This window comes from Cryptomeria japonica, chromosome 11 (assembly GCF_030272615.1).
Source record: "Cryptomeria japonica chromosome 11, Sugi_1.0, whole genome shotgun sequence".
NCBI classification, from domain to species: domain Eukaryota; kingdom Viridiplantae; phylum Streptophyta; class Pinopsida; order Cupressales; family Cupressaceae; genus Cryptomeria; species Cryptomeria japonica.
The window spans coordinates 334,916,595-334,928,921 of NC_081415.1; the positions used below are offsets into that span (position 1 = coordinate 334,916,595).

The window sequence follows — 12,327 nt, forward strand, 5'->3', positions numbered from 1 at the left end:
CTGCTATCACTATGTATATGCCAAAATATTACTTGAAAGATAGAGAACCATTGTTCCACGGTGGAGGGGGGAGGGTGGGGGGGGGGATTTTGGCAATGGGGATGCAAGGGACACAAGAGAGATGTCGAGCCACCTCCGCTAGTACTCAAGGGATGCCGCCTAGCTGTCCCCAAGAACCATCTGGGGGATGCCCAAAAGAACCTCACAGATTGTCACTCAAAAAGTGACAAAATAAAAAATTCATGATTTTTTTTTGGAAATAGAGCCCCAAGCTGAACCCAAATGACCAATAGGCCCCACTAATACCTCCTAAGCTCAGCAAAAGAGTGAGTGAAGAAGTGAAAGGGTGTGATTGAAGTGTCACAAGTGCAAGAGGTGTGAGAATGAGAAAGAAGAGGAAGGAGAGGGATTTTACACCAAGTTGGGAGTATTTTCCAAGCATAAGGTAGGATTCTATGACTATTTTTTGAATTATTTTTTTTATTACTTTCATTTCTAAAATTTTATTTTAATCATAATTTCGTAGACATGGCTACAAGTGCATATTGAATAGATTCATTGCAATGTTCATATTGTCATCAAGATTCAACATTGAAATTTAACTTTTAATTTCATTTTTATCAAACTAGGCTGAAACTTTTGTGTATACTCTGCTTTTGCACTTCATGTGACCTTACATAAGAAAAACAAAAGTGAATTCCTGGGTTGTCAAAGACTAAAAACAATGATCCGATTTTGTGAGTCCTCTGCTTTTGCACTTCATGTGACTTGAAGTAAGAAAAACAAAAAGAAAATCTTCGTGTCTTAATCCTTTGCATTATGTTGTTGCAACTTGCATGCATAGTTTTGAGTTTTAATTTTAGAATTATAACTTATAAATTTTATGTTGTTTATTGTAGTGTCACAATGAGTTCTCATAACATGAGTGAGGATGAGGTTGAGGTTCACAATTGAAGTACTGAATCTGGTTATGCACCTGAGACTGAACTTAGAGGGGTGACCAAAAGGATGAAATCCAAACCACTAGTTCCATTGCAAGTGCAAATGCAAGTACTATTAATTGCCTCTCCACATTATTGACACAGTGTGGTAAGGGTCGTGTTGACGTGTTTTTTATGACAGCGTCGAACACAGAATAAAGTTGCCTAACGGTCACTTCACTCTCTCTTGATCAAAGTACGATTGCATGCTAAGATTGCAAGAAGTTCAAACAATCGACTCCAAGGTTCCTTCGATGCGTGGACGTGACTCAGTTGGCTGATGTGATTGTTGGTAAGCCAAGGGGCCTTACGTATGCATCGTTCTTTCACTTCTTTGCTGTGGCTGGAACTCCATCATCGGATATGGCAATTCTGCAATGCTGCTGCTTCGAATGAAATAAAATGAACTGAAAGTAAAAGGGAAAGGGTTCAAAAGGATCTAAATCTATTCCTAAGGGCAGTGATAACAATGAATAGTGCTCTGGTGGACAAATTCCAAATAAACCAAGCTCTGCTTCGCCAAGATCAACTACAACTCCGCAAGAACCGGTGCAATCTTCTGGGGATGCTAGAGGATTTTCAAATCGAGAAAGTACATTTGAATACCCAACACGACGCTATCCAAATGACTATCCACAATCGAACTTAGCACGAATTTAGGGGGCTCAAACTAACTTTACACTGCAACTTACAATCAACAAGATGCAAAAAGTATGAACCATGGAAATTCATCAGGCACCATTACATTCTCCATTGAAATCAAAGCACTTTACTATTTCTAATCTAAGCGAGGAAGGTGAAACCATGCAAGCTTTGAAAAAATAATTTAAGTGGACACCATCAGAGAACAATGTTTCACTATTATTTTCTCAAAAACTTATCGCAACAATTTCATACAAAGCTCCCCCCTCTACAAATGAGGGGGTCACCCCTTTATATAGGCCTTGGGCCATGATTACATGCAAACCCTAATTAGGGTTTCCCCTAAAAGATTCTCCACACATGATGCAACAAGGTGGGAATCTCCAATTAATAACGCATCATGCCCATATACAATTAATTTAAAGAGCCTAAAATAGCATCCATTACGCATTAAATGCACCACCTCCTTCAAATTCGCCCAACATGCGTTGAACATTCATCCATGCAAAAATCACCCCATTATGTCATAAATGATCCATCATTTCCACATGCGGCGGCTGCATGCAAAAGGAATCTACCATAAATTCAACATGCAATGACTGGGTCGCCATTTGGTCAAATATTCCGGTAGTGAATGCGCCACTCTACTGCCACGTGTTCAATAGATCCTCGCCATGCAAATGGACTCTGCCGTCGTATATCCGCTCCTGCACATCTGGAATTGTTGGAGAGGGAAAATTCGATTCAGGAAGAATTTTCTTGAAGTCTCCTCAACTTTCCTTGCTTGAAGAAGGTTTTTCATCAATTCTGCACATTTCCTATTTTTTAGGAAAATTTCCAAATTAGGGTTCTGCGGTCCAGGAGAGAGAAAATTCTCCTATGAATCCAAATCTGTAAAACTTTTGAAATTTGGATGTGATTTGATGCCCGAGAATGGATTCTTCAAATTTTTCCCTGGGGGGAAATTTCTTGTTCAGTTCATCCCTGATTCCTTCCTTGCCTTAGAAATTTTATGTTCAATTCATCCTTGGGTGTATTTCTTCCTTGCTTGGAATTTTGTCTCGGAGGAAGGAATTTCCAACACTTAGCCAAATTTTCACCTTTTTCAGGAACTCTGTCATGAAGGAATGAATTTCCAACACTTAGTCAATTTTTTCACCTTTCCTGGAATTATGTCCTGAAGGAAGGAATTTCCATCACTTAGCCAAATTTTCACATGTCTCCTTTTCAACATCCCCATTTTTAGGGATCCTCCTAAAATTTAGGAGCTAGGTTCATTGGATGAAGAATTTCATCCCGATTTGGAATCTATAAAAATTTCCATATTTGGCCGAGATTTGATGTCTAAAAATAGCATAACTGAAAATTCGCCCGAGGGGAATTCTGCTTTTTATTCCTAATTGACTCCTTGGATTCCGTGCCTTAGGCAAAATTTCAATTTTTTTAGCTCAGTGAAATTTTACCACGCCAAGGATTCATGAATTTTCCACTTGTGAATGCCTTCATGGATTCAGCGCCCCAGACCAGACCTGGGCACATTTTGGCCCTGTCCATGGAGAGGCGAAATATTGCACTTGTGAATTACTTCTTGGTTTTAGCACCCTAGCCCATACCTGGGCGCATTTTGGAGATGTCCATGGAGAGGCGGAAAATTGCACTTGTGAATTACTTCTTGGTTTTAGTGCCCTAGCCCATACCTGGGCGCATTTTGGAGATGCCCATGGAGAGGCGGAAAATTGCACTTGTGAATTACTTCTTGGTTTTAGTGCCCTAGCCCATACCTGGGCGCATTTTGGAGATGTCCATGGAGAGGTGGATTTTTCCACTATTTCAGGCTCTTCGTATAAGTGGCATCTTCAATATGTCCTTTTCCTTTCTTATACTTTAAGTTATATTTCATATATGCTTTCAGGATGTTTGAGAGTGGTTTCAGGTCCATAGGAATCATAATGCAAATTCTGGATTTTGGAAGATCTTCCAAATTTCCAGACTTAGTCAAATTTCAGGCCATTTTCGGATCAGGATGACATTGGTGGATTGTTGTGGATTTCTGGACTTGGATGATCATGCTTGCTTTCCTCTTCTGGAATAGGAGATCCAAACTTAGCCAAATTTTGACCACTGTCTATGCTGAGATGCCACTTTGGGATTTTGAAGGTGGATTTTCCAGACTTAGAACAATTTTGTGCCTTCCACTTCAGGGATGATTCTCATACTTAGCCATTTTAGACCCCTGCCTGTCTGCTTTCAACTTTCTAGATTTAGAAGTGATTGTGCATGTTGATTCTTCGCTGTTTGCTAGCCTGATCCTGCCACAAATAGACTTTCCCAAAATAGAAACTTTCCAAAATGTCAGAGTTAGAGCCTAAAACAGGACGCATGAATGACTTACTATAAATAGAAACTTACTAAAAATCCCTAAAAAATAGGGACTTTCTAAAAATAGAAAGTTGCTCCGTTTGGGCTCAAATTTTACTGGGAGGTCCCTTGAAGGGTCTTGATTCCAATCGTATGCTTAGTTTTCCCAAAACCCTAACAGGAACCCCTAAAATCTAGGACAAAAGGCAAAAACCCTAAAATTCACAAAACGAGTCCTTGACTTAGCCGAATTCGCTCAAACAAAAAGCAGATTTTAATCAATATGACCCCCAAACATTTGCAAAGTAGAGAGACTGACGAGACTGCTGCAAAAAGACCCCAAAAACGCAAGCCAAAAGACTGGGAGGGCCAAAAACGTAGGGGGTCCCCATTTGCAATGGGGCGATGTGTGAAAACGTCACAACAGGTCGTTTTGATCGTAAGTCTCCTTTAAAATAGTTTGCAACAAATTAGCAAGCACATCTAAGACATCTAGGGGTACAAGGTTGTGGAAGTGCCACTTTTGTGCCCTGAAAGATCCCTAAATAGGTCTATTGCTGCCCTGTTTAAATTTTAATTTAATAAACTATATTTTGGGGCCTTTTTGGTGTTGTTAGAGACTAGACAAAAGATGCAGAAGAGTTTGTTTCTTTTGTGTTGTTTTTTGGTGATGGGGTTTGCAACATATGACAAGAAACAACATAAAAATGAACTGTAATCAAGGGATCAGCTTGTGATTTTTATATGACAGAAGATTACAATCATCTAGAAGTGAAATAACATTCACATGTACAAGCAGAAAACATACCAAGGATCCAGTGCTAGGGTTTGAGGCTGGTTTGCTATCCAGTAAATGGATACAAGCTGAGAAGGATGGTGTAGGAGCAGATCAGTGGATCCAATTTGCTTATTCTGCCATAAGATGAATTACCAATAACAAATTGGGCAAGAACACAATTACCAGCTGGAAATCCAACCTTTGCCAGGCAAAATTATACAATTTTTACCTTCTTTTCCCACTGTTTTGCTCACCCTAATCACAAATCTTGTCAGTTGACTGTGATTTCTTCCACACTCCCCTTTCTAATCCCAACAATGAGATCAAGCACAAGAAATGGAGTTAGAACCCTCCATTTAATTTTAAATTGATGCACAACCTTCTAGAATGGTACGACACTGCCTGGAATGGTACGACTGCAATTATGAAACCCACACTTGCTGCAATTTCAAGACAATCTGCTCAAAACTGATGTATCATACCTAATGGTGATTGCTGGGCTAGTTTTGTTGCTAAATTGACCCCCAATGGGTCTAGACAAGGCACATCCTTGTCCCACGTGGGCAAATTAGTGGGTACACCTCCACTACCAATGCAGATCTGAGGGTTTGCGTCCTCCAAACACCTGCAATTTTTGCTGCTAATGCAGAGTAGAGAAAATCAGAAATAAAATAATAACATAATACCAATTCCCTCCTCCAAAATGTCTAATAACCTTTTCCAAAGAGTGGCGTAACCCTGAATGGAATATCCAACTAAAAAAGCATCTTCCTTGGCATCTTTTGGGTCCACGTAGCTTAAAGGCTTTTAAAGAATGACAAGGGTCCCACCATGCCATGTCATTTAAGTGATTTGAGCAAAGGGGTGGCGTTGACATTAAAAGGGCCACTTTATTAAAAGGTACGCATAGCACTTTATTCAAATACAAGCCTTTATTAAAAAAAGAAACTTAGGCTTATAAAGTAACTTTATAAAAGTAACTTTTTCCTTATTAACTTTTGACACTTAGAAATTTTGAAGTGTCTTTATTCATCAAATGCAATGTGGGAATTGCATCAAAAAGATGGGGACATGACATGCCCTTGAATTTTTTGGCAACATGACCAAAGTTAATGCCTACCTCCTTTATATCCAAGGAAAAGGTGTTGAAGTATGTACATTTTTGGGGAGACCGACAAATCTGAAATACAAAGTTGAGATATATAAGCTATAGGGTGTCAATGAAGACAATGCAGCTACACCTATTTATGCTTCTTTATCTCAGAGGCCAGAAGGTCACCAGGGCCAGCCTGTAATGTTCCTAGTAGGAACCTTTGAAATATAGTTACTAATATTGAATAAAATATGCAATGTGTTGATAAGTAGGTAATCTTAGATGAATAGTAAGAGATAGATAAAGATCTCTATGACTAAAATGCATGAAATAAAGTCTGATTTGCATGCATCATGAATATGATTTTGAGCCTAATGCAAATCTGATTGCTGTTCCTGATTTATTGTCCTTATAACCATGCGTTGAATTGTGTATATGTCTGTCTACATAAGATAGATTTATAGGCCTTGAAACTTGAATGCTTTTCCTGATTGATTTCCTTATAATCATTTGGTTTGTTATGAAGCCTTTCCTGATTTATGTACTTGAAAGTGTTTAGAGGATTCTGGTGGAGTTCATGTGCAGTGTATTTGTTGCTTCCTGGACGGGGGTAGTCAAGTACCATGGACCTCGACCCAGTGTCCGCCCAAGGCAGGTAAATGTAGCACTAATCATGACCTGCACACTTTCCCTTTGGACATATTTGGAATTTTATTGTCTTTATTTTGGTAGTTCATGCTTCATATGTAATTTAACTGTGATTCCTGAATAATGCATTTGCCCTATGTCAGGTGTTTGTAGCAAACCACACTTCCATGATTGACTTCATAATCTTAGAGCAAATGACAGCGTTTGCTGTGATTATGCAGAAGCACCCTGGCTGGGTTGGTAAGGTTCTATTGAAAATTGAGATATTACAAATGAGATGAATAGTGGCTATTGTTCTGTGCTATAAACAACTTTTTATAGATAAGGTTATTTGTTGTAATAAATATTATTTCTGGCACTTGGGATCTTATAACCTACTCCGACAACAGGCCTTTTACAAAGCACCATATTAGAGAGCTTGGGATGTATTTGGTTTAATCGCACAGAAGCTAAAGATCGCCTGATTGTTGCTGAAAAGTAAGTGGGTATTGCATTATACCCAAATGAATTGTTTCAACTTTAAATTTTTTATATTAATTAAAACTTCAAACAAGTTCAAGAAGGTGCATTGATTCCCACTTATCATGCTATGCAGGATAAAGCAGCACATAGAAGGTCCTGATAACAATCCACTTCTCATTTTTCCTGAGGGCACTTGTGTTAATAATCAATACACGGTTATGTTTAAAAAGGTAACTAAATTTTCTGTATATTTGTTTCTTCTGTTTATCACATTTCCCACTTTTATCACCAAAGCTGAGAAGGTAGTTTTCATTTGCGAATGGGGATTTTATTAGAAGGTTATAGGATAATGACAGGTTCAAATTGGGTACTCTTGTTTTCTGTTCTAATGACCTTTGTTCTTTAGAAAGTATTTAGTCCTACATAATTGGCATTTTAGCTCAAGTATGCACATGACTGCTTATTTTTGGAAACTTGGTTATTTTTTATTGTGTTTTTATTTATTGTTTTTTTTGAACTTAATGTTTCATTGGATGCTAGTATTTTTTTTTTAAGTAAATCTGGAAGCTTCTTCAACCCAAAGTTATTTATAATTCCTAAGGGTGCACCATCCTAGGAGTGATGCATGGTTCACAAGGAGGAAGCACTATCAAGATTTGAATTCCCTTAAATAAGAAGCCACGTCCAATGGGTTCCTGTTCTATAAAGATTTGCTTGGGACTTACACCTTGCCTCATCTCCCCGCTTGCTTAGAGGGTCTCATGCTTGAGAAGCATGCCTTATAGGGCTTGAAACTAGGTCATTACTATATAATCACTCTACTTTATTGCCTGACCATGGTTTATCAAACAAAAAATGGTAAAGTGTTAATAAAGCATGTAATATCCTATTTTTGAAATTAGATTTTAATAATAATAATAAATTATATATTATATAATTATAAAATATAAATTTAAAGTTTAATTTAATTAAAAGTCAAGGGGCATGTGAAGAATCATGACTATTTAAGGGAAAAAGATATATAAGAGACATACAAACAATTGTGACTCTTGAGGGAAAGGGTATTTAAAGAAGACCAAGCAAAGGAGAAGGATATTATTGGAAAAATAACTCTCATATATTTATTTTTCACTCTTTAACTAGCGTGAATCAATATTCTAATAGCCTAAGCATATAATCCCTTTAGGGATAAAATTGATCACTTTAGGACTAAAATTGAAGGATGAAAATCCTTAATTTCTCTTGTTGAGTTAGTGGATGAAAATCCCCTAACTTGGGCAGAAATTAGAAACATTTTATAGACATTTAGACAAAGGAGACAACTACAAAGTTGAAATAAGAATTACAACAGAGGCTAAAGGATACGTTTTATATTTTCAAAGATACATTATAAGATTAAATTCTGAATTATGTAATCAAAATGATAATTTTTAGGATAAGTTTAATTCTATAATTAACTATGCAATCATTATTCTGAGTTAGGGTTATTTATTTAAGGAAAAATAAGGAAAATTAAAAAAGGGACATTATAAATGGTATTAGAACTGTGATCTTGCTAGCCTGCGGGTTAAAGCTAACATGTTGGATGCATTCCAGTCACAAAGAATTGAAAGCCAACATGGAATATAGAGACAAAAGGTTCTATAGAGGTCCAATACAATACTTTTCAGCCAAGGTTCTTACAAAAAGTAGAGAACACAGTTTTTGTTCAAGAATTATTGATGAAAATACAAAAGGATTAAGATACAAACTTGATGCCCACAAAATATTTGACCAATATCAATGATTACTAAATGATTTCAAAGCTAGTGTTCCTTTTGATGAGTACTTGGAGGCACTTGGGTACCATTATCTCAACAAAAGAGGCTTGTATGAATACATAAGGAAAATGGCTAAGTAGGAGATCAAGGAACAAGACCCAAAAGAATCAATTTTGATAGAAGAAATGAAGTCAGAATCAGAATCGTAAGAAGTTGGTAAATTCAAGGAAGAAGGCCAAGCTAGATCCACAAGAAAATGAACAGACCAATGAGCAAGAACAAGAGGAACCTAAAAAACAAGTTGAAGATAAAGAGTATTTGGTAGGAGAAGATGTTTTATTGGTTTCTAATGATGGCATGTGTCACCAAAATATCAATGAGGGTAAGACAAAAGGGCTTCCATTTGTTGGACAAGAAGAGTTCATGTTGAAGAAAGATGCACCAAATCATGCACTATCTTTCAAATTTCCACATGGTGAGTCATTGATTGATTTTCAGAAGAGTATTGAGGATGGATATCCATTTGAGGACATTTTAATTAGACTGATTTGGTTGTTTTGGGTCACAAAAATGAATGTGTTGAGGATATCTCAAAGTAATCTCTTTTTGGGCAAATGAGGAAGTGTTATGAGGTATTCACACATCGCCCCTTTGCAAATGGGGACCTGTTGATGTGTGTTTTATGCACATAACATTTCAGAATAAAATACCAAGGTAATTTACCCTCTCTTGAACAAAATCACCTCAGATGCTAAGGGTAAGATCAACTAAAATGATTCCAAGGTTTCTACATGTCAAGTCTTGACGAGTGGGTAACTCAATGGTCTATGTGAATTGCTGTGTTCACTTGGGGACTTACGCAAATGTTAGGATTATCTTCTTCGATCGTGAAATATGCAGAATAGGTGTGCTGACAACTTAGGATTTAGCAATGTAGCTCTGGACTTAATTCTTACTAAAAAAATGGGCAAAAGGAATAGGGTTCAAGAAATCTATTCTAAGCCTAAGATTGTAGGAAATGATGAACAAGTTTAGAGGAATCAAACTAGGCAAGGTCTCACAAACAGGTATTGACACAAGCTTAGTGCAATCGTCTAAGGTATACTCAAGGATTTTTCAGTCTATCACCATCAAATGTTGACACCATCCAAGTTGATGCTTGTCAAGGGACACGCAATAGTTGAAGTTAAGCTTACTCAAATCTCCAGTTGACCACACAAGGCACACTTACCAGCGACAAGAGGCTAGTGGTATGGATTAAGGATTCCACACAAATATATTCAACAAATCTTTCACTCAATCTAACAAACATGAAAATAAACTCTAATCTAAAATTCTAATCTAACTTGGAGGAATTGAGAACAATGAATGCAAAGACAACATTTGAAGAGCAAAATCACATACGATTGAACAATGATTTAGATTCAAATAGCTACAGCATATACCAACAATTCTACAAAAAAACTCTCTTACAAATGAGAGACAACGAGGTATATATATAGTTTCTTACAAAATGGATGGCCAAGATTGATACAAGATCAATGGCCAAGATCATGCCAACAAAATCCTAGAATTTCCCTAATTAGGGTTTACATAAAAAATGGCACCACCAACATATGGCCCAATAAAAAGATACCTAGTCATCAAATAGGGAATCTTCTAGAAGATTCTTCCATGCATCTCTCTCTCTCCTAGCATACTCCAAGAATCTAGCCAATAGAGAATCTAATTCTTCCATGGAAATGCTAGTCAAGGTATCTTGCTGCAAATCAATCACGTCCAGTGAATCCGAGCAAGCGTCCAAAGTGTTCTCCCAATCTGGCATGAGCTTCTGCGAACTATGAACATGAATCAACAAAGGGACCAAATCATCTATCTGACTCTTCTTCAAAGAGTCCAACTGACAAAAATACATAAGTTTCATCTTGTCTCTTAATTCGGCTAAGTGTAAACCACTAGCATCACTAACATCAACACCCAATAACTCCTCAATTGAGGCAAGGATCTTCATCTGAATATCTTAAATCAATCCTTCCATCTGCGTACAACTCGACTGGGCGCTCTCATAAGTTGATCTCTTTACGGCCAATGAACAAACCAGCCATGGAAATGATATCTGTCTCCACTATTCACAATGTTCTCGTTGATCAATGTGGACTTAGGAATTTTCTTCAAAGCTCTGAGGCGTGGAATAGTCTTCTCCTGAATAGGCCGGAATTCTTCCCAAACTCCCTCCAAAAATTGGATTCTAAACACGAGCTCTGTTGTCCTATCATATGCCTGGACAAACTAAGTAAGGAAATCATCTGCCTGCTTTCTTGCACTCTCAATCCACTTTTCCACCTCCGAGAGTGTATCTCTCGCTGCCTCATAGTGTGAATGTAGTCCTTGATCAATTGCAATAGGGGAAATAAGGGTAGGATTCTCACGCCTTATCCCCGCAATACTCTCTAAGTCTGATATTCTCTTCTTTGTACTTCTCCTTTTCTTCGATTTCTCTATCTAACCTTGCGCTGATTGCCTTAAGGTTATCACCAACCTCCTGAAACTCTTGCTTTCTTGATGTACGACCAAGGGCAACTGAAGTAGTCTGGAAATCCATAGGAGTAGCAATGTCCGTTGTCACACCTCCAATAGGAACAACCACCTACACAATCCGCATTCTTGTCTCATCTCTAGCTATGTGCGACAAAATCTCAGTTCTCTTGGGTTCTTTCTCCTTATTGCTCCTAGCTAGGTAGTCATCAATGTTATCAATAGGCTGTACCTCTATCATTTTCTTACTCTTTTCCATACTTCTCATCAGCCAATCAGGAATAGCACCCATCTCCATACCATCATCGAGACACATATCTCGATCAAGTCCTCTCAATGCCGAGATAACATCATCATCATCATCAGGATTACTCTTGGTCAAATCATATATCTCATTTCCCAAACTAACCTCCAAAAGGACAGTAGGGGATCCCGACTGATCATCATTCTCATTTGGTGGAGCAGATGTTGCTGTGGCATGTAACTCCTGAATATTCTATGGTAGTATCACTGTGTTGGAACATTGTTGGGTTTCCTTATTCTGCTCTGTTATTTTAATTTCCTCAATTGATGAGACATTGAGAGGTGGTGGAGGAATGATAGGTGAAGGAATGATAGTCTTTTGTTTCTTCTTCTTCACCTCCTCAATCTTCTTCCCTCTGGCCTTGAGTCCTCCTAGGGTGTTTTTCCTTCTCTTGGGAGCTTGACTCTCTTCATCTGCATGAATCCTGACATCACTGATAGTCCTCTGATCATCTTCGAAAGTAGACTCTTCCGGCTTCACCATTTCATAAGTGAAGGAAACACCCATATCAACTAACTTATTCATCTGAATATCTACCCATGCACGGGAGAAACTCAAGACCTCTCTCATCAATACATTCAAATCAATCTCTTCTAATTTTGACCTATTAGGCAATAAGATTGCCTTCTTCATTTCATTTTCATACTGTGGATGTGTATGATCCCTGTCATCTAACACTTGATCAAGAATGAGAAAAAGTCCACACTTCCTCATGAAATCCATTGACATTTTGGACCACATTCGTCTCTTCACTGCCTGCTCGTCCA

General features: G+C 37.8%; 1 protein-coding gene across 3 annotated transcripts in view; it reads left to right on the forward strand.

Annotated features, from left to right (window-relative positions):
- LOC131075007 (glycerol-3-phosphate acyltransferase 9) overlaps positions 1-12,327 on the forward strand; it is a 211,544-nt gene that overhangs the window by 71,211 nt on the left and 128,006 nt on the right. For all 3 annotated transcript variants that reach the window (XM_058011779.2, XM_058011794.2, XM_058011803.2), the window contains exons 6-9: positions 6,411-6,506; positions 6,643-6,739; positions 6,889-6,976; positions 7,095-7,191. In XM_058011779.2, coding sequence (XP_057867762.2) covers positions 6,411-6,506; positions 6,643-6,739; positions 6,889-6,976; positions 7,095-7,191 — 378 coding nt within the window. The remainder of the gene's footprint in view (positions 1-6,410; positions 6,507-6,642; positions 6,740-6,888; positions 6,977-7,094; positions 7,192-12,327) is intronic.